The 23089-nt window shown below is 39.2% G+C and overlaps 3 protein-coding genes across 5 annotated transcripts; 1 reads left to right on the top strand and 2 right to left on the bottom strand.

The window, feature by feature from the left end:
• Positions 1-503: 503 nt before the first annotated feature.
• LOC112051089 (uncharacterized) lies at positions 504-21796 on the bottom strand. 3 transcript variants are annotated; one of them, XM_024089568.2, is made up of 15 exons: positions 21604-21795; positions 16535-16719; positions 12589-12764; positions 11724-12234; positions 10997-11144; positions 8561-8708; positions 8028-8136; positions 7446-7525; positions 6595-6692; positions 5663-5789; positions 4938-5176; positions 4000-4215; positions 2950-3043; positions 1802-1919; positions 504-695 (listed from the first exon to the last, which is right to left on the bottom strand). In XM_024089568.2, the coding sequence occupies exons 1-15, from the start codon at positions 21689-21691 to the stop codon at positions 540-542; spliced, it is 2493 nt and encodes an 830-aa protein (XP_023945336.2). In that variant the 5' UTR covers positions 21692-21795; the 3' UTR covers positions 504-539. The 3 variants fall into 3 exon arrangements, 2 of the variants coding, with proteins under 2 accessions (XP_023945336.2, XP_023945337.2); XM_024089569.2 differs by having other exon boundaries at positions 8561-8705; XR_002887213.2 differs by lacking the exon at positions 2950-3043 and having other exon boundaries at positions 556-695; positions 21604-21796.
• On the top strand, positions 13628-15716 carry LOC112056931 (uncharacterized). Its single transcript, XM_024097417.2, has 2 exons — positions 13628-14193; positions 15154-15716. The coding sequence occupies exons 1-2, from the start codon at positions 13998-14000 to the stop codon at positions 15699-15701; spliced, it is 744 nt and encodes a 247-aa protein (XP_023953185.2). The 5' UTR covers positions 13628-13997; the 3' UTR covers positions 15702-15716.
• Positions 14190-16384, bottom strand: LOC112056930 (uncharacterized). Its single transcript, XM_024097416.2, has 2 exons — positions 15931-16384; positions 14190-15116 (listed from the first exon to the last, which is right to left on the bottom strand). Exons 1-2 carry the CDS (start codon positions 16254-16256, stop codon positions 14225-14227), a joined length of 1218 nt encoding a protein of 405 aa, XP_023953184.1. The 5' UTR covers positions 16257-16384; the 3' UTR covers positions 14190-14224.
• Positions 21797-23089: the final 1293 nt, after the last annotated feature.

The raw sequence follows: 23089 nt of genomic DNA, 5'->3' as shown, positions 1-23089 counted from the left end.
ATGTAGTTACGCCACTGTAGCTTCACTCTCTGTGTTGTAAGGTAGATTTCTTAGCATCTTCTCTATGTAGTTATGCCACTGTTAACCACTTGGTATTCTTCTAAATTTTGTAGTTTCAATCTCTGTGTTAGAAGGCAGATTTCTTAGAATCTTCTCTATGTAGTTACGCCACTGATTACCACTTGATATTTTTGAAGGATTATTCTCTATGTTGAAAGGCGGATTTCTTAGCGTCTTTTCTAACGCGCTGTATCTCGCTCTTGATGGCGGATATCAGCGGCAGCGCGAGGTCTGACTATAGTGTACCATAAATTACTAGTACTAGTTACACCAATGTTTACAGGACTTTTTAAATTTCAATATACATGATGTTGTTACGCCACTTGATATCGTTTTACTAGCGTCAATCTGTGTAGTTACGCCACTGTTTACCACATGATTTTTATATTAAATTTACTGTAGGTATGTTGGAAGGCAGATTACATATCATCTTCTCCATGTAGTTACGCCACTGTTAACCACTTGATATTTTCGTAGGATTATTCTCTATGTTGAAAGGCGGATTTCTTAGCGTCTTCTCTAACGCGCTGTATCTCGCTCTTGATGGCAGATATCAGCGGTAACGCCGGGTCGTCGGGCGCCAGGCGACCCTCTGCGGTGATGATCGCCGGACTCACTATAGGCGTTGGGTGCCGCTGGGAAGATAAGCGGAACATAAATTAGTGATTATCAGGCGTTAAGATTATTAATAGCCACCATTTACCACCATTTTACCCAAACAGTTACACCACAACAGTAAAACCTAAAAAAGGAAGGTCTCTAAATTTATCATCATCTTAACAGCCGATGGACGTCCACTGCAGGACATATGCCTTTTGTAGGGACTTCCAAACATCACGATACCGAGCCTGCATCAGGCGAATCCCTGCGACTTGATGTCGACCAACAACGCGCTTTCTAGTGCGGGGTCGCCATTCCAGCACCTTGGGACCCCAACGTCCATCGGCTCGTCGAACAATGTGCCCCGCCCATTGCCACTTCAGCTTCGCAACTCGTTGAGCTCTGTCGGTGACTTTGGTTCTTCTGCGGATCTCCTCATTTCTGATTTGATCACACAGAGATACTCCGAGCATAGCTTGTTCCATCGCCCGCTGTGTGACTCTGAGCCTTCTTGTGAAGTCCATAGTTAGTGTTAGCTAAATGGTATAGGTACATTTATATAGTACATCTATTCTTATGCCCATTATAAATTACTCAACATCTCAACTGGTTTATATGATATGCCTTAAATTTTTTCGTGATAGTGTGACGTAAGTGTTACTGCGAACTTAGCATATTTTAAGTAAATATGTGTAGGATAGAAAAAAAACTATAGGTGAATACTAGTAGTCGCTTACAATCACTAAAAACAGTTTGAAGAGACAAATCACAAAAAAAAACTAACTTTTTCCATTAGACTACAATTTTAAATTGTATAATATGCACATAATAAATTTGCTTTTTTATTATTATTAATAATAATAATCATTTATTTGCAAGAATTATTGTTCTTTATTTAAATAATAGTAGACGCAGCGCGGTTTTACCCGCGTGGTTCCCGTTCCCGTAGAAATACGGGGATAAAATATAGCCTTCCTCGGTAAACGGGCTATCTAACACTGAAAGTGTTTTTCAAATCGGACCAGTAGTTCCTGAGATTAGTGCGTGCAATCAAACAAACAAACTCTTCAGCTTTATAATATTAGTATAGATATTAATAAAAAAGACTTGGTAGTGTTGTCGTAACTGTGGTGTAACTCACATGCGCTGGTGCGGAAGGCCAGGCGGGGGTCGGGGGAGCGCGTCTTTCCCCCGTTGCCCCCCGCATCAGCGCGGTGCGCGGCCGACTCGAGCCGCTGTCTGTTGTTGCACTGCTCCTTCTAGAACATTGTGGGATAACATATTGACAGTGGCGTAACTGCAGAGCGGTTGGCAATATGCCACGTTCCCAAGGGTTGAAAATGTCCAAGGCTAGCCCACTAGAACGAGCTCACATGTAATTTAACATTAATGATACTAGAGCAGGGTTTCTCAAACTTTCGGCTCCAAGAACCTCTGTTAAAATTTCCAAGTGACAGAGAACCCCTCACTAACTAATGGGACCCCCCCTCCCTCCCAAAGAAAAAAAAATGAATATTGAAAAATTAGGTTTTTATTTGAACGTAATACAAAGTACCAAAAGAAATGTCTTTGTAATAATATTAATGTGATGGGTGTGCTTGTTTCTTGTCGCAAATGGATTCAATGTTCGGAGTAATTTTGGACAATTTTAACCATAATTCTAACTCGGTATCAGTTATCAAGCCACCATTACGTAAATCTTGTCGCGAACCCCCTGCCGTCGAATGGCGAACCCCTGGGGGTTCGCCATTCGACGGCAGGGGGCACTTTGAGAAACCCTGTACTAGAGCAACAATTACAGTTCAGCCAAATCGATTCAGTAGCCGCAGCGTAAAGGAGGAACAAACACACACACACACACACAAACTCTCGCCTTTTTACTATTAGTGTAATTTAAAAAAATGTATGTGTATAATTTTAGCGGACTCAAAAATGATTACAAAAATAAGAAAACTAATGTCGAACAAAAGTTATGATTAACAACATTTGTCAGGACAAAATAATTAACAAATCAAACTAACCAAAATAAGACCCTAGAATGGTAGAGAATTACCTTGAGTGAAGTCACGCACTTGTGAACGTTATGTGTAGGGTTAAATGCGCCTTGGCACATATCTAGCACTCCCCTTTTGCACTCAAGTCACTCTCCCCGCCTATCCCAAGTAACCCATAAAGAATTACACAACAAGAGATGTGGACGGCTCGAACGCCACGAGCACAATGAACCCGTCCGTACCGCAAGTCGTTGCAACGCGGCGATAACAATAAATAGTATGTTATATGTCATACCCGGGTCCTGCCGAGCGGCCCCTGACCACATGCAACGCTGTGTAGGGCGAGCCGGGGAGCCGGACGTTGTCGTTGCGTGCTTGCGTCACCGGCTCTGGGAGACCAGACAATCATCATCATCATCATCATATCAGCCGATGGACGTCCACTGCAGGACATAGGCCTTTTGTAAGGACTTCCAAACATCACGATACTGAGCCACCTGCATCCAGCGAATCCCTGCGACTCGTTTGATGTCGTCACACACACACAGTATCATGTTGTCGCAACAGACAATAATAAATTGTACCCATTTATTTACTTGTGCCCCAAGTAGATCTCATACTGAATTCTGTTTTTTTTTTTTCAAGTAAGTACTCCTTTTGACCTCCGTGGCGCAGTGGAATGCGAATAGAATGTCCTGGGTTCGATCATAATTTAACTAGAGGATAGCGTTTAAGGTTTCTATTTCACTGGACAAATAACCAGGTTTTTTAATCAAAGCATTAACGATAGCCGAAAAAACAAATGAAAATCTGATTAAATGTAATTTATAATTATCATCATTAGTAAACAGAAAGTGTTTACACTTTCTTTGTTAGCTAAGTTCTACAAAACCTGGAAAAGTGAAATGAAGTTTCTTAGCTTCAGAAAACCTTATCAAACGCCATTCTTCCGATTTGCCATTATTAGCGTAAGTACCAGGTAGGAATTATCTTGATTCCGGATGTTATCTGTATTGTACAGGTAGGTAAATCTGAGTTTATTTCATCCGAACATCGAAAAACAAGCGGCCTCCGTAGTGGTATGCGTGGTGGATTTACAAGACGAAGATTCTAGGTTCAATCCCCGGCTGGGCCGATTGAATTTTTCTTAATTGGTCCAGATCTGGCAGGAGGCTTCCGCCAAGCACTTTGACGTTCCGGTACGATGTCGTGTAAAAACCGAGAGGGGCGTAACAAGTTAGCCCGATTATCTTAGATTGCATCATCACTTACCATCAGAAGACATTACATCTGATGGTAAGTAGACATCAAGGGTTAACTTGTAAAGAATAAAAAAAACACTCACCACTCTTTCTCTCCACACTCTCCGCACTCTCCCTACTCTCTTTACTCTCCTGTTTGACCACGGTGAAGGTGTGGTGCGAGTCGCTGGACGCCGCGCTGCCGAACAGCGTGAAGGCGTCATCCATCAGCTCGTTGAAGCGTTGCCTCATGCGGGAGGCGCCCGGCTCCTTGCGAGCTGATGATGAGGCCGACTTCGCTGGGCTGGATGGCTTCGATACTTTAAATAACCACCAAAAATAAACTCAAATATCATCCTGATTAAAAAATATCCTACTAATATTATAAACGCGAAAGTTTGTATGGATGTTTGTTACTCTTTAACGTAGCTACTACTGAAGCGATTTGACTGAAATTTGGAATGAAAATAGATTTTACTCTGGATTAACACATTTTATACCGGAAAATTTCATGGTTCCCGAAGAATTTGTTAAAAACTAAATTCCACGCGGATCGTAAATTTAAAACTATCGCATAATATACATTGCAACACATTGTACCAACATATAAGAAAGAAGGAGCTCCCCATAGTAGTAATAGATCAATGACCTCTTATAATAAAAGGACCCACAATCATGTAGAATATTTCACTTACAAACTGGCCAATTTTGCTTTGACAATTTTAGAATTATTGGTAAATAAAAGTATACCTAAAGGCCTTTAAAAATAGTCCAATATTCAGTAAAATCCCAAATTCAGAGCAAATTCAACCTTAAGAATTAAGTTTAAGGTTGAATTTGCAAATGCAACTACTTGAATTGAGTGCCAAGAAGTTGTGTTTGGCACTCATTGAGTGGGGACGTTTTTTTGTCACTTGCATCCACTTTTTAATAGGAAATCGTGTGAATGTAATAGGTACTTAAATTTTAGGTAAGACATTAGGTATTCAGGTTTGAATCACTGTTCGTGATATAAAAGTAAATAACTGTAATTGATTCCTACCATCTTTAATCCTCTGGCAATGTAGGTCCCACACCAAAGGCCCTATGACCCCAGGGTCCTTGTCAATGCTGCCCAGCCGCACAAGTTGGGACGGCATCTGTCTCCGCGGCACCACGTCTTTGCCGCTCATGGGTTTCACCACTTTGGACTGGTCTAGACTGGTAGGTGACGAGTCTATGTCTAGATGTCTCACTGAGACTGGCTCGAGGATCTTAGATAGAGGTTCTACTATGTTGCCCCTGGAAATTAATTAGCATCATCATTAGCAACCCATTTTCGGCTCACTGTTCAGCACGAGTTTCTCTCAGAATGAGAGAGATTAGGCAATAGTCCACCACGCTGGCCCAATGCGGATTGGCAGACTTCACACACGTAGAGAATTAAGAAAATTCTCTGGTATGCAGGTTTCCTTAAGATGTTTTTCCTTCACCGTTTGAGAGACGTGATATTTATTTTCTTAAAATGCACACAACTGAAAAGTTGGAGCCAGAGGTCATATCCACTGGGCTATCACGTCCTATGTTTACACATTGTACTAAAACTCAAATCAATTGGTCTGAATAATTATGATACCTGTGGTGAATCCAGGAGTTCAATCCAAGAATTTCAACAAAACCAAGTTCCTAACCTAGATATGTTAGGGCTCCGTGAGGTGATGTCGATGCCAACTCTTTGTTGTATTTGTATAATCTGAGATTAAAGGTAATAAGGCAGGCAGGAATTACCTTGGAAAAGCATTCACTGAAGGCATAGAAAGGTAGGAGGTTGGAGTGGGCGGACCTAGAGGTGACGGCTGTCCGCTGTCAGAACTGTCCAAGCCCGCCGCTTCTAGAAGACTGTCTGTGGTACCCACTGCAAAAACACATTCATAGATACATACAACCAGGGCTGGCCCGTCCATACCACGAACGGAGCAGTCGCTCCAGGCGCCAAATTCTAGAGAGCGCCTAAATGAGAATCCTAGTCAACCGTATAGACGGTACTGCGCCTGATTTTCAATTGGTCACCCCAGAGTATGGTCAGAGATGGTCGAGATCTTAGCCATACCAATAGTACCATTCTTACTTTACACTCATAATTTGGTATAGGGATCTACATATTATTAGGAGCAAACAGGAGAGGCGCCATAATTGGATCTCGCTCCATTTTAAAATTTACTTCAGGCCGGCGCTGCATACAACCAAATACAAAGTCTCTCTTTTTTTATTTAACGTCTCTTAAGAAGAAATAAGATTGGAATAACAAATATTTATTTAAGTACAAGACTTAAGTTGCTTAAATTGGTACCCTGGCTTGATTCCCGCTCTGGTCAGTTTAAGTCTGATGGCATATGTTTTCTGTGCTGATGGTAAGCAACGGCCTTAAATAGCTACCGGCAAAGACGTATTGCCAAGCGATTTAGCGTTCAGGTACGATTCCTCATGCAACCGTCAGAAGTATAATAAACATGAACCTCTTCCAATAATGGCTGTAGTAGAAATACCTAGATCCTGGACGAGCTCTGTCACTAGGCTCTACTAATACCTACTTAAAACAAATGAAAAGAGACATATTAGATAATGTACCTATCAGCGGATCGTGGTTTTCGATATTTCGTGATGATTGATTGACCTTTCGCTTTTAGATATTACACATATAGATAGAAGTAAGTATTTACCTCGTTTCTTCTGCGGCATTCTGAGCGCGTGTGGTTTCTTCTGCCTCCTCCGAAGAGCGGCCGCTACCTCCGATATACCGGACGAGGTTGTCGATGAACTGAAAGTCATTTTCTGGTCTGGTCATGATCAAGACAATTTATTGATAGCTATTTTACCACCATTATTATAGTTAGCCTTTTATAATTAAAGCTTAAATTCTCTTCGTGTTATGGGTATGTATGTAATATCACCAATTTTCTGACACTGGGCTGCTACTGAGAATTTCTTTAATGGAAGAAAAGTCCAATATTTCCTAGCTGACCCAAAAATTTGTACAGGACCTTTTCATTCGTAACATGGGCTACAGCTACTAAATGAATGAGGTAGTTACTGAGTTTTAATCAGACACACTTTGATTCTTAGCACACTAGCTGGCGGTACTTGAGGAAGGCATTTTGCAACTAAAAATGCAAACTATCCTGTAAAATTCCTATACTCTAGTAACCTAATAACCATAATAATTTATATTGTGTTATTAAATAAAAGTGGACCTCTGTCTGCGATTCCGGAGGGTGTTGGTTCGAATCCGATCCGGGGCATGCACCTGCAACTTTTCAGTTCAGTGCATTTTAAGAAATTTAATATCACGTGTCTCAAACGGTGAAGGAAATCGTGAGCGTACCAGAGAATTTTCTCAATTCCCAAAAAAGTTCCAAAAAAGTCTTCCAATTCCATTGGGTAAGCATGGTGGTCTATTGGCCTAAGCCTCGGATTCTGAGAGGAAACCCAATGTGGTGTGAAAAAAAATGTGTAGTGAGCCCAATATGGGTTGATAGTGATAATGATGATGAATTAATAATTAACCACTCACCCTGAGGCACTCCCAGTTCTGTATATAGGTAAAAGCACACTGCTAGGTCTTGTTCTACTTGGCGACACCACGCTTATTAGCTGAAAGGAGATAGCTTGTGCAGTAATCAATTTGTAATGTTAGGTATATCTAATAATTTGCGGTGCTTGTATTTGCGACTTTCTCTTGTCACCCTGATTTGGGTTTCGACACAGGGGAACCAGGACTGACATCACTGAGCCCACAAACCTCATCATCCTAAAGTAAGGTCCGAATATCACAAGAGAAGCTGGACGCTTTGAGATCCCTGCCCGCTGGCTATTATCGTACCCACTCCTCTCACAGACTTTTCCGACTAGTTGGAAAGACAAAAGGAATATTGGTCTTATTTATACCAAATATTAAAAAACGTTTATAACCGTAATTTTTCAGCAGGATAATTTGAGGAGATTCTCAGTTACAGTTAATGTGACGACCTTTTTTAAGTTTTATCTTCAATGGAGTTTTTTGGAAGGTTGGCATGAAGCATGAAGCCAAGTGTCTTTGATCCAAAATTAAGAACAGATGCAAATATAGGCGTTTAAATGGTCAAGGTTTACAAACCTTAGAATCCTTTTCGTCGCTGATTTGTTTCATTTGCTGTCGCTCCGCTTCCCTCAGCAGCTCATTTCTGTACGCGCGTAACGATGCAGCTGATTTTGCATTCTTCTTCCTGTCAATCGATTTTTTTACGATCTTTTAGTGATTTCTGGAGCAAAAACGTAAATATTTATGGATCACAAAAAAATCTGCACACCCTACAGTGCACCCCAATGTACATACAGCGTGTCAAGCTAATTTTGACCCCAAGCAAAATGATCTTCAACCTTTAGAATCATAAATAAATCGTTGCAGGAAGATTTGCAAGATTTTAACGGAAAATACCAGTATTTTTGCTTGTTACTATTTGCCTAATTGCCAGCGAAAAAAGAAAGTCTTTGATTTTTTTGTGCTTATGGCGTAGGCGTATCAAGGTGCTGGAATAACCCACACCGGAGAGAGCAGAGTTAATCGACCCTTCACTATGTAGAAGTTAGCTGGATGTTAGCGGCTCAAGTCTTTGGGAGTATTTAGAATGTTTCATGCTAAGGCCTTACTTGTGAGCAAAGCACAGCAGAGCGAGTAGCACCAACAGCAACAGTATAGCAACAGTGGAGCCCACCGCCAGCGCCCACAGCTCGGTGCCGTGCACGCCGATAGTACCCGCCTCGCCTTCCAACCCTTCCGCTGCTTTCAGGTACGCTGCTGGCGATTGTCGTGTTTTATTAGGCTATATTTTTGGTTCATGAATCAATAAAGTTAGATGTAACTTAAAGATCACGTGTCTCAAACGGTGAGGGAAAAACATCGTGAGAAAACCTGCATACCTTAGAATATTCCTTGTGTGAAGTCAACTAATTGGACCAGCGTGGTGAATATGGGTAGTTAATGATAATTCAGCTAAAAGTGATACCCTTAGCTAATAAGTGTTTATCCCTTCTTCGCTTCTAGTTTTAGATGTTCTGTTTCACTAATCCTACGAACGAGCTCATCTATATCTATACTAATCTATACTAGTCTATACTAATATTATAAAGAGGTAAAGTTTGTAAGTTTGTAAGTTTGTCACATTTTTTAAATGGGGTAATCTTCGGAACTACTGGTCTGATTTTAAAAATTCTTTCACCAGTAGAATGCTACATTATCGAGGAGTGCTATAGGCTATTTTATATTGGTATCATATATATTATCCGAGTTATCACAGTTTTTGTCATACAGGTCGGACTGAAAATCCTCTTAATCAGACTTATTCGCATGCGCTGCCTTAACTATTGTGTAAAATTTAAATTAATGTATGGAGACTTTATGTATCTTTAAAAGTTCTACAAAAACGTCCGCGACACCATATATTTATCTTCTATATATTAGCAGATATAGTACCTTTTGTGTTTTAAAAATTATTAATTTTATATACTTAGGTTTACGTCATTATTTATACAACTAAACTTTAATCCTTATTAAAATAAATTTAATAATCACAAGGATATTATGGAGATAAGATTTGCCCTTTACAGTATGTTAGTTACTTAAATAGTTTCGGAGATAATACAAAATTTCTAAAAGACGCGTAAAATTCCGCTATATGACGCCCGACGCTTTCATTTACGTAGTTCCCGTTCCCGTGTGAATATGGGGATCAAACATAGCCTATGACACTCGCAAATAACGTAGCCTTCTATTGGTAAAACAATTTTCCAAATCGGTCCAGTAGATCCAGAGATTACCTCCTACAACCACACGAACTTTACCTCTTTATATTATTAGCATAGAAGTCTCTATTTCTCTTGGTTACACCACCACTCTCGAAGGACTGAACCGATTTTACTAAGGTTAGGAGTAAGATAGAGAAGTTATAGGGTAGGGTAGGGTACGGGTAGGGAAGCGTAGGGGTAGTGTAGGGGTAGGGTAGGGGTAGGGTAGTGGTAGGGTAGGGGTAGAGGTAGGGTAGTAGTATGGTAGAGGTACGGGTAGGATAGGGAAGTGGTAGGGTAGGAGTAGGATAGGCGTGAGATAGGGGTACGGGTGGGATAGGGGTAGGAAAGGGATAGGGTACGGGGAGGGTAAGGGTAGGATGGGGGTAGGGTGTAGGTAAGGTAGGTGTAGGGTAGGGGTAGGGTAGGGTAGGGTAGGGGTAGTAGTAAAGTTGACATCGAAATTTACGCGGACGAAGTCGCGGGCGTCCGCTAGTCATTTATAATTAACTAATCTAGTGCCACTTCAGCTTCGCATCTCGTTGAGCTATGTCGGTGACTTTGGTTGTTCTGCGGATATCCTCATTTCTGATTCGATCACGCAGAGATACCCTAGACCGTAGACTGACAATATCGAACGAGTCGCAGGATGCAGGCGGCTCAGGATCGTGATGTTTGGAAGTCCCTACAAAAAGCCCATGTCCTGCAGTGGACCTAGTTTGACGTGTCTGTCTGTCTGTCTGTCTTTTTGTGGCACCGTAGCTGCCAAACGGATGAAGCGATTTCAATTTGGTTTTTGTATTAAAGGTTACTCATGGGCAAAGATGTGGGGGTGAAAGTGGAGAAAAATAACAGAACGTCTGCAAATATAGGTAATAGTTGATCCGTTTGAAAGTTCTAGGGGGTGAAAGTGGGAAAGATTAACCGAATGTCTCCAAATATACCTGAGTGGGGTCTCAAATTAAAGCGCACTGAAAGGGAGTATTAATGACTTGATCAAGAGTGTAATTAATAATTTCTTGACCTTTGGGGGCTTTTCATAAAATTTCAATTTTATGTTATTTCTACTATTATAAAAATAAGTCGGGTTTTCCTTCCTGACGCTATAACTCCAGGACGCACGAACCGATTTCCACGGTTTTGCATTAGTTAGAAAGGTCTCGGGTTCCGTGAGGTTTATAGCAAAGAAAAAGGGGTAGGGTATGGGGTAAGGTAGGGGTAGGCGTAAGTCAAAGCGAAGCTTGACCGAGTCCGCTAGTTGTATATAATATCATCTTTTCTGGTATCAATCTATATACTCACGTTCAGCTTTGGTTGTGACAACGGCGCCTAGTTCTTTAGCAACTTCAGCATCTCTCACTAGCCGCATGTCTCGCGCCGCCACTGCCGCCGGCACAGCCCTGCCGCCGACCAGCACTACGTACACTATCTGTACGCTGCCTTCAGTCGACTAAAGAATATTATATTGCATTGAAATCTCATGATCCTTGGGCTGTCAATCTTAGCTTTCCTGCCATTTTCCTTCTCCCGCAAAATTAAAAACGATTGCAGAATCAAAAGGCGAAAGAAATCTTGGCTACGTACTGAACGAACGAACTTAGCTAAACTGATTTCTGTCTCTGAGTAATGGAGAGTTTTGTGGTCTAGGTCAGCCCCTGTAGCCAAGTGGCACGTCGATTCTCTTTCTACGATCGCTAACGCTTCGTAAACTAGAAAAATGTATAGTAATGACATTTGCTATAGACAGGTCACGTGATCAAGATCTGTCATTCCCATACATTTTTGTTTTACAACTTTAACTGTATTTCAAAATGCACTGCCTGGTATTTAGCTAAAATATGATTAACTTAGAGAATATGCATTGCTGCACCTTTTCCAACTCCTTTTCCAAGGGTTCCATACTTCTAACGCCAAAATTAATATCCAATAGAAAATTGTGAATACTAAATGTATTCACAATTATCTAACTTAGGTTATTTTGGTTTCGCTTTAATTTAAAAAAAAATAATAATATATTTTCTACTTTTACCTCTGTTATGTTCTGTATATGAACTTGGACTGGCGGTTGTTGATCAGGTTTGATGATTTCTCTCTTAAACAATAACGTCTCATTGCTTACTTCTTCTTCTAGTGGTAGATCGATGAGATCTTCTTTATTACTCTCTATAACTTCTTCCACTTCTCTCTTATGTACAACAACAGTCGGAGTAACGAGTATCCATGTTTCTACTTTATTTGACTTTATCTTTATTGGATCTACTGGTGATTCATCTTGATCTATTGAAAACATTTCTATATTTGCTAAATAGCTATTATTCATACTTGCATTTTGAGATCTATGTTTATCATTATTTACACTTAAGTCATCTAAGCTTATAAAAGTTTGGTTATCGTAAAATTTTTGGGGAGTTTTGGCAGTGTTGGTATTTATTTCTTTAAACTCATTGTCTTTATTAATAACAAACGAATGGACATCGTGTTTCTTTCTTGGTGTCGGGGCATCTAGTGATTTGATTATACCTAGATGCCGTTCCTGTTGTCTGAAAAAAGAAAAGTTATTTGGTTAATTCTCAATAAGGTTTTTTCTAGCTTATTAAGTAAAGATTTTAATTGTTTCTTTTTTACTTCATGTATGAAACTCCATGAAAACTTCGTCTATATGTATATAAATTCTGAAAAAAAAACCGTTAAAACTCAGATGGTTGAATATCCCGGTACGCGGCATAAACCAAATATTTTACGCCGCGTCGCAAAAACAAGTTCCTAACTAAAAAAAACTATAACTCGCAGTAGTTCGAAACTATTCGGACTTATTCCAATAGGTATCTAATGCATTTGGCATGGGTTTTAGCCGATTTTTCTTTTATTCATGCTTTATTTCTAATTTCTCGTACCTTAGAAAAGCTTTCTGATATAATCTGGCGAGCCTCAGCTGTAGGCTATCAGGCGTGGAGCCCTGGATGACGGTCAGGAGCCAGTACCGCCGGTCCTCTGGTATCTCGGGCTCCAGGCTGTCTGGGGTCGCCTCGCAGTTGAGCACGCATTCCCCGCTCGTCTTGTCTGTCACCGCCTGGAGTGACACTCTGTGTTTATTAAGCGATTCAATTATGACTGATGTAATCTAGAATCTAGAATGTCTTCGAATCTATTTTTTTCTAGATAGGCACGTATTTGACTATGACCTCACCTGATAATAAGTTTAAAGAAATAATCTAAGATGGAACACGCTTTCTTCGATGCGCCTATCTACACTTATTTTAAAGATATCAAAGTTACTCATACTCTGTATCAACATTGGTTGGGGGCTAATCAAGGGTAAAGTCAAAGATTTCTCACCAAAGAAACAAAAACGCTCGCTTAAAATAATATATGACAGTGATATAACCTATGTAGGATGTTTCCAAATTTTGGACGCACGCTTAACTAGGCAAAAAAGAGATAACTTTTTTGACTTTTGTCATTTCTGAAAACTCTGTAGTTTTTCTGGAAGTGAGATAGTGGATTGCATTTTACTATTTTATATTTACTACTATTTTTATTACCCCCCGTATCATTGATACGGTTGATACGGTGGTAGCAACGCCCCTGCTAGTCACCATCTTGTGTCTCCTGATTCTTAAATCAGGAGACACGGACTTGGGTAGTATGTCAAACCCTAGTACGGGGAAAGAAGACACAAAGAGTTTGTACGAGTCCTATAAGGCTGATATTAGTATGATAACTTTAATTAAATGGGTCGTCATACTATAATCAATCAAAGGGGTCGTCATGGCTTATAGGCATCATGGACTGAAACCGCAAAGGGTTAATACTTCTCTAACGCGATACCTAGTTAATCTATACTAATATTATAAAGCTGAAGAGTTTTTTTTGTTTGTTTGTTTGATTGAACGCGTTAATCTCAGGAACTACTGGTCCGATTTGAAAAATTCTTTCAGTGTTACGGCCGGTTCACACATGTCTCCGTTTTACTGTTCCGTTTATCGTGTACGTTTTTTTTTCGTCGATGGCGTATGTAGTTGTATGAGCGACTTCACACATGGCACAGTATTCTGTATACAGTAAAAAATATCGTTCCGTAAAAAAATGACATTCCGTTTTGTCATCGAATACTGGACGCCGGAACAGTAAAAATATACGGATACGTAGAATTTTAACGGATTGATACTGTGTGCGTGGCGGGCGGTGTGTGCGGGGTGTAGGAGGGGGAGTGATGCGAGTTGTTTGACTATTTTCCATTGTACATTCCTAGAGAACGCGCGCGTCCATTGTGTGTAATAATTATTATAATCACTGATCAACCATGTCAACCAAGGAGTGGGAAAAGTTAATAGACAAGGAAATGTTAATTAGTTTGGTGGAAGATAGGCCAGTCCTTTGGGACAAGACGCTGGATAAATACAAAGACAATACTGCAAGTATTGCAGGTTGGCGAGAAATATGCATTATTCTAATGGAGGATTTTGAGGCTATGGAACAAAGACAAAGACAAGAGTTCGGTAAGTGTCTGTTTTATTATTTAATTACATTCTAAATAGCTTCATCCTGCCATGGAACTGATCCAGCTTTGGACATGAAATAGTTCACGAATTCTGTTCGAACTAAATTAGCAGTATTACCACCTCGTGTTCTTACTTCATGGGGTAGGTTTTCAAAACTAAATTCTTCAGATACGTTATTATCACTGTTTGAGCCCTCCTTGTCCCTTATAAAGTTGTGTAGAATAGTACATGCCTTAACAGTCCATACAGCTGTTGTTTTATCGATGTCTAGAGGCCGATGGAATATTCTCCACTTATTAGCTAAGATACCGAAGGCACATTCAACGTATCTCCTAGCTCTAGTCAAACGATAGTTGAATATTCGCTTATTTTTGTCCAGATGCGTCCCGCCAAACGGTCTTAGTAAATTTTCGTGTAATCCGAAACCTTCGTCTCCAATGACCACATAAGGAACTCGCGTTTCTGAGTCTCTTGTTAATGGGCATGGTGCTGGTATTTGTAGACTGCCGTCTAGCATCATTTTCCAAAATGTTGTCTCCTTGAATATTGATGAATCGCATTCTTTTCCATAAGATCCGAGACTGACGTATACAAAGCGATAGTCGGAGTCTACGATCGCTAATAATATGATGGAAAAGAAATCCTTGTAATTGATATACAGTGAACCGCTATTTAGTGGTTTTTTAAGTCGGATATGTTTTCCGTCGACAGCTCCGAGACAGTGGGGAAAATTAGCTTTTTTGTTAAATCCACTTGCTATCTGTTCCCATTCGTCGACGGATGTAGGAAGTCGCATAAATTTTACACTTAAATTGTTCCATATGCATCTTGAAACTTCTTTAATAATGTTGCTAACAGTCGATACACCAACGCGATAGGTGTAATGAAGATCTTTAAATGAACACCCGGATGCTGCATACCTGAAAATAAAATTAATTGTTTTATTACTTGTTTTAGGAAAACTTGTTATGAAAAAGTGGAGACAGATGAGAGATGCCTGGGTGAGAACACTAAAAGATAAAAAGAATTGCAAGACGTCTGGTTCCGCTGTCTCAAACACGAAGCCCTACAAATACCATAATCAGATGCTGTTTTTGAAAAAAGTAGTTGCTGCTGGTGAAACGCACGAAAGCGTCTCTGCTAAACAAACTAATGAACACATCGAAGATGACACCACGACATCGAATGAACCTACAAACGAAGATGACAGTGTTACTGCAATGACACAACTTGACAATGACAGTCAAAAGGACAAACAAAATCTAGCCCCCCCGCCAAAACGCAGAGCACCAGCCAAAAGAAATTTTAATGAAATTGATGCCAAAATGATGTCCTACATTGACTATCAGATAAAACCGAAGAAAATTGAGCAGGATGATCGCAATTTATCGTTCTTCAAAGGTATTTTGCCGTCCTTGGCTTTGCTTGATGATGACCAAACTTTGGAATTCCAGTCAGGGGTGTTAAACCTATTACAAAATATTAAACGTAGAAGAGTTGGCTAGTCAACTTATGACTGGTCAGCCTATACACAAACATCTGGTGCTAGTCACTATCAATCCCAGGGCTATTTTAGCAGACCACAGCCTACTGATAGTGCACTATCGCCCTTACAACCTGTATACAGTGATGCTAGCAGACCACAGTCTACTGATAGTGCACTATCGCCATTACAATCTGTATACAGTGATGCTACGTTAGATCTGTCTGAGTTTTAAAAATAAAAGTACGTACCTTAAAAATATCGCTAGTTTTTCTTCTGGGCAGATACTTTTCCTCCAACGAGTATCTTGCTTTTTTAAATCCTTTTCCAATAGTTTAAGAAGTTCATCAAAAGTAGACATCGACATACGAAAGTAATTGAAAAATTTCGATTCATCACCTCGTAACTGACTCATAAGTAAACTGTAAGCACCCTCTTTAGATCTTTGGGCCATAAGTGGATGCTGCCAATAACGTCGAATCTTCCTTCTCCGACGATAGTACCAATACAACACGACAGCGTCCATCCTTGTAGAATAGCGGCGGTATACTGCGAGTTTTCTGTTCACACATCGCATCCAGTAATGACGGATCCGTTGAACGTTATACGGTGCCTATGTGTGAACAGAGCATAAATTTATGACGTATCCGTTAAAAATGTACCAGTAAAACGGACTCCCATGTGTGAACGGGCCGTTAGATAGCCCATTTATCGAAGAAGGCTATAGGCTATATATTATCCCCGTCTTCCTACGGGAACGGGAACCACGCGAGTGAAACCGCGCGGCGTCAGCTAGTTGATAATAAATTCTGGCTTGTTTTGGCTTGTTAAAAAAAATTTGAAGTAGCTACTTACCTGTGGTGGATACGAGTCCAAGTAAACGGTCGCCAGTACCGTGGTGGTGCGGACCACGGGCGCGGTGGGGGACGGCAGCGGGGCGGAGAGGTCGGGCGGCGGGGGCCCGTCCCCAGACCCCGTCCAGAAGAAGTCCTCCAGGCGCGGGGTCCGAGTGTGTTGGTCGGGGGACACCAGCTGGTACACTGAAATATGTTATTTATTAGCTTAGTTTAACTACAGGACCTGGGGCCTCAGCCAAGTGGCACGTCGATTCTCTTTATACAAACGTTAACGCTACGAAAAGTAACATAATGTTTGGGAATGACGGATCGACGATCGACACGATCACGTGACCTTTCGACAGTGAATGTCATTCATATACATTTATTAATTTTCGAAGCGTTAGCGTTTATAGAAAGAGAATTAAAGCACCACTTGGCTAAGGCCGTAGGCCTTGTTATCTTCTTCTTTAATTATTGAAGGTCGGCGGTCAGTTTTCTAAATTTCTCCATATATGGCTAGGCGGAAAAGTTCTTTGAAAGTTTTTATACCAGATCACTCCCTTATGTTTCGTAGCTAGGACTTACATATTATGTAATAGCTGACGCCGCGCGGTTTCACCCGCGTGGTTCCCGTTCCCGTAAGAATACGGGGATAATATATAGCCTATTGCCTTTCTCTATTATTGGGCTATCTAAAAATAAAAGAATTTTTCAAATCGGACTAGTAGTTCCTGAGATTAGCGCGTTCAATCAAACAAACAAACTCTTCAGCCTTATAATATTAGTATAGATTCTGTGGCCAGGACTTGTTATAAGAAAGGGAATATTTACATGTTATAGGTTGGCAGCCTTAAGGTGATAATATTAAATCTTTTACGACTATTGTATCATTGACTAGCGGACGCCCGCGACTTCATCTGCCCCTAGACCTCCATATCCAGGCATCATTCAAAATCCGTTTATGGGGACGTCTACTAATCGTTAACTACCTCCCTGCCAAATTTCATCCCCAATCCGAACTGAGCTGAATTTTACTGAAAATTTATTAAAAGATAAAGTTAATATTTCACAGATCAACCCAGGACCTCTTGATTCGAAGCCACTAACCACTCCGATCCGCTAGTAAATAAATAAATAATATAAACATAATATTTTTTTTATAAAAATGGAACCGACTTCAAAGACGTATTTCAGCTATTTTGATTTTAACACAAAATTACTAAACCGATTGTCATGAAAATGAAATGAAACGTGACCAATCTGAAAGTGTATTCTTTCAAACAAAAAAATAATTTTCAAAATTGGTATAAATAATAATGAAGTTATGAGGTACCAAACATTAAAAAAAAAACATACGCGTCGAATTGAATCTCCTCTTTTTAAAGTGGGTTGATGAGAGATAAAATAGTACGAATACGTACCTAATCGTTGCGAGGGACAGTCTAGTTAACTGTTCTAGGGGTAGGAGGTAAGGGGTAAGTGGCAAGGGGTAAGGGAAAACGTTAAAGTAAACGACAAGATGGTAAACACGAGGGAATCGCGTGATCTCCCGAATAATGGGGCTCACAGTTTATTGGCCCCGCTGATACTGCTGCAACTTTGGTTGCGTGGACTGAGACATAAGAGGTAGCGGATTGCGTAGCTTCTTTTTTATATGAGAGCCTAGTACTTGGTAGCTACACATTAGTGATTTAATAAGAACTGAAAGTTGAGCAGCCCATCGCCTGTAGCCAATCTACGATCGCAAACGTTATGAAAATTAATAAATGTATGGGAATGACAATGTCACGTGATCAAATTATCGGTCGGATTTGTTATTCATACGATTTTTTAGTTTTCGCTAGCGTATGTGGAAAGAGAGTCTAATATGCAAATATGAAGTTTTCGTCATGTGGTACGTCGATTCTCTTTCTACAGTCGCAAACGTTTCGATAATTAGAAAATGAATAGGACATTTGCTATGGCCAAGTCACGTGATCAAGTTGTCGATCGGATCTGTCATTCCATACGATTTTTTAGTTTTCGAAACGTTAGCGTATGTAGAAAGGGAGTCCACGTCCCACATGGCTACAAGCCATGTATGTAACTATGAAGTTTTCGTCATGGTGGCTTTAAGAGGTTTGGTTAGAGACTCTAAATTATTGAGGGATTAATTATCATTGGAAAATATTACACCTTAGTATTTTTTTTATTCTTACGAGTAAAACGGATTAGGCTTTGTACATGTACGAAGATACTCGTAGATCATCATTGTTTGTTTTAACCGCCCAATAGACGGTTAAACTTCCCTCCTACTAGGAGAGGGGATATGGAGCTTAGACCCACTATGCTGCTCCAATGCCGGTTGACAGTCTTAGGGCGATAAAGTGTCACACTCGTAATTCCCTTGGTAAAATGGACCTACTCGTCGATAATCTAGCTTTGCATAGCCGAAAGAATTTTTCAATTTGGCCTACTAGGTTCAGGGCCTATTAAATGCAAACAAACAACCTTTAATATTTGTTTATAATAGGTATACATTTACTTATACATTAAGTTAAGGTAACCTACGTCAGCATTATAGTACATGAATTACGTCAACCTCTTTTGAATTAGCCCTCAATATCCAAGGGAGGTAGTTCGGTACCACCCTGTACCTTCCACTACGGTTTTCACAAAAAGAAAACGCATTTCCCCAATATAAGGTTTATTACGTCGATTTATTTAGGCTCCCGCTGAATCCTGGAGCGGGAAGGTTATTAGAAATATATAGGTAGAGGTAAAGATAAGACAGTTTAATGTATGGTTTCGTTATGAAATAAATGATAGCCGGGTACGGGTAGCTACTTGCTTGTATTGACAAATTGAGTTGATAATAATATAACAACTTTCAACCTGCTTGTGCTTTTATTAGAGAGGAACTCTTTTATAATTCTAAACAATGATAATTTTATACTATAGATCGGTCCCTACAAAATCACCGCAAAAGTGATCTGGATAATAGACTTTTGACGGCCTCCGTGGCGCTGTGGTATGCGCGGTGGATTTACAAAACGGAGGTCCTGGGTTCGATCCCCGGCTGGGCCGATTGAGATTTTCTTAAATGGTCCAGGTCTGGCTGGTGGGAGGCTTTGGCCGTGGCTAGTTACCACCCTACCGACAAGGACGTACCGCCAAGCGATGTCGTGTAGAAACCGAAAAGGGGTGTGGATTTTCATCCTCCTCCAAACAAGTTAGCCCGCTTCCATTTTAGACTGCATTATCACTTACAATCAGGTGAGATTGTAGTCAAGGGCTAACTTGTAAAGAATAAAAAAAAGACTACAAACTGAGTGCACACATGCACAATTGTCTTTAATTCCATTATATATTTATGTACATATAGTTTTTACACTTCCTGATCACACTACTCGACATTGTAGACGGTATTAACATATTACTTATTTAAATAACGTTCGTTGTTAACGAAAACTAACTTTGAGATGTGGAAATTTCCTCTTTTGAGTGCCTCATTTTTCATGACCTAGTAACACATCTAACAGTATTTAACATCATTGATAACAACATTTGAAATAACATATATCATGAAAATTCAAACTTCAAGCTCTTCTCGCGTATGTCTGTCTGACATGATATTTTATACTATAGATACCTACGTTACGTGCATACAAAGTCTCCGCAAAGTGGTCCGAATTTAGCAACTAAACACATACGCACAATTTTGTGTTTACTTACAATTTACTCGTGTTACAGTATACTTATGCATGTATAGTTTTTATGTATAAGTATTTGTTTAAACTTTCGTTTTTTAATAAGATACTACTAAATGAAATTAAGACAATTTAGCATAGGCGTATATAGCGGGTGGGCCGGGCCCACCCAAGAATGGTCCAGTGCCCACCCTAGGCTACCGATTTGAAATTCTATGATGGACGCGGAAATACTAATAATTTTACACAAAATATAATTTAAAATATCAAATATTAACCATTACAACTTACAATAAAGAAAAACCTTTAATAAAGATTTTGAAGAATATATTAAGACCTTTTCGGATACCTACCGTAGATACAAAGAAAAAGTAATAAAAGTCGAGTCATACGTGTTCTGCGTCCACAAATATTGTAAACGAAATTTTTATATTGAGTCAGTAATATGATGGCCCACCCCAGGAAGTATTCTTAAATACGCCAATGCAATTCAGGGAAATTTGTTCGCCTCAGTTTCGATGCGCTAGAAACATATCTCTAGTATAAAATATCGTCGGGAATAACACGTCAATGGCGTAACTATAGTGGTAGTTTCAAAATGCCACGGACCCACGTAACGAAAGGGTTCCTAGAAAAAGAGGATGAAACCGCATTTCTACATGGATGAAACCGCGAAGCAAAGCTAGTAAATAAAGTAAATTTCATAAAAGGTGGGTCTGTAGGTTACATCCGGCTGATAACCGTGTTCGGTACAATCGAATAAACATCCATATAAAAGGTTTAATTCGGCGGTTACATGCGGGTAGGTAGAGAATTGTGTGTGCCTTTGTGTGAGAGCGGATGGCGCGATGGCGCGCGCGCAGCCAGCCGAGACGACTCTCGATATGAAAACATTACTATTTTTGGAAAATTACTAGTTTAAATAAAGAACATTTAGGACTACAAAGTGTTAAGGTGGATTTTCAGCCGTTGTATCTTTTACTCCTTTATAACCCTTCATAGATAGACAATGGTATTTTAAGTATAACGTAAAGATAATTAAGTATGGTAAATTTTAAAATTTTCAAGTTATTATATTATTGAACTTGAAACTTTAGAGTATGAAATACGTAACTTCACTCCGTTTCTTGACAATGTCTTGCCATAACTAACCTTCAATACTTATATTAATTATAAAGAGGTAAAGTTTATGATGTTGTAGGGGGGGGGGGATTCTTTTACCAGAATTTGGCTATATTTTATACCCATATTCTCACGAGACCAGGAACTACGCGAGACGTCGGCGTTAGTTATTGTTATAAAGAGATGCAAAAAAATAATAATAATTTTGGTTAGAATTTCAATTTATAACAATTTAATTTTATTAATTTCATCAAATAGATAAAATGTTACTTACTCTTTTCTTCATCTTCGTAGTCAATTCCATAAACGTTTGACAAACACGTACTAACTATAACTATTACAAATAGGTAAACTATTACCATTTTACAACCTATTTAATTATAAACGATCTACATACGTGAAACTATTAACTTAGCGCTGGCACAAATATTCTATACAAATATTCGAATACTAAATACTGAGCAATAAAATACATCATAAACAACACAAGTGATCACAAATAATAATTAATTGATTGAAGGAAATGTACAACGATGTGTGCGAGTTTAATTTAGATTCGATTACAACAGCCTACTGTAATAATTTCTCGAATGCTACTGTGCTTTTTGAATTGATAGTGCGTTGCTAAGCAACACACTTAAATCACGCGCGCTACGAGTTCATAGACAATGAAGTATTTTCTTCCACACCCAACAATTTAGATAAAGTAAGCATGTTTCCTAATAATAACGCAAAATTTAAATATTGCTTAAATTACTATTAATACATTACAAATTAAAACATAACTTCATTTTTTTGTTAATTACGCGTTTAGAACCAAACAATTATCACCTTGAATAATAGAAAAAATAATTGTCTTTGGAAAGAATATTGCCATACACCAAAGAAAACTACTAATTAGAAGATTTCTTTGGTTAACTTAATTACGTAGAAGTTTGATTTTTAACATTATTCTACAATAAATATTATATTACGCCGATCTGGAAATAAAGTTGAATAATATATTATATATAATATTTATTTCACAAATTTATCAGTAAGTCAGATAGTATAGTTTGTATTCGTAATAAAGTACGTAACTACAACTTGTTGATTTTATGTCAAATATTTCTATGGACCGAGGATATCAAGCGGGTTGCAGGGAGCCGCCAGCAACCAGCGGCTTATGTCCAGTAGTGGAAGGCCATCGGCTGATAATGATGATGATGATGATGATGATGATTGTGCGTAGAAATAACTCTGAGCAGCAGCCCGGTTGGCCAGTTACTTACAAATAAAATTCTTACTAAAACAAAAAATAAAGAGAAAGGTTGTAAAGTTTTGTGTTATGTTTGAAGTATGATTTAATCACATACATTAATAATAAGAGCCGTGAGCCGTGATAGCCCAGTGGATATGACCTCTACCTCCAATTCCGGAAGGCATAGGTTCGAATCTGGTCCGGGGCATATACCTCCAACTTTCAGTTTTGTACATTTTAAAAATTAAATATCACGCGTTGCAACGGTGAAGGACAAACATCGTGAGGAAACCTTCATACTTGAGAATTTTTCTTATTCTCTACATGTGTTAAGTTGTACTGGGCCAGCGTGGGCTATTGGCCTATTTGATTGTAATAGGAGACTCGTACTCAGCAGTGAGCTTTAGGTTAATGACTATTAATAATAATAGACAGTAATTTATTATAAATTTTTAAAAGTGTTTTGTGTGTTATTTTGTTTTTTATTAACATTCTTAGATTCTTAGAAATTTAATAAAGG

Source organism: Bicyclus anynana, chromosome 23 (genome assembly GCF_947172395.1).
Source record: "Bicyclus anynana chromosome 23, ilBicAnyn1.1, whole genome shotgun sequence".
NCBI lineage: Eukaryota > Metazoa > Arthropoda > Insecta > Lepidoptera > Nymphalidae > Bicyclus > Bicyclus anynana.
Note: the sequence above shows the minus strand (reverse complement) of the source record. Positions and strands in the feature narration are given on the sequence as shown.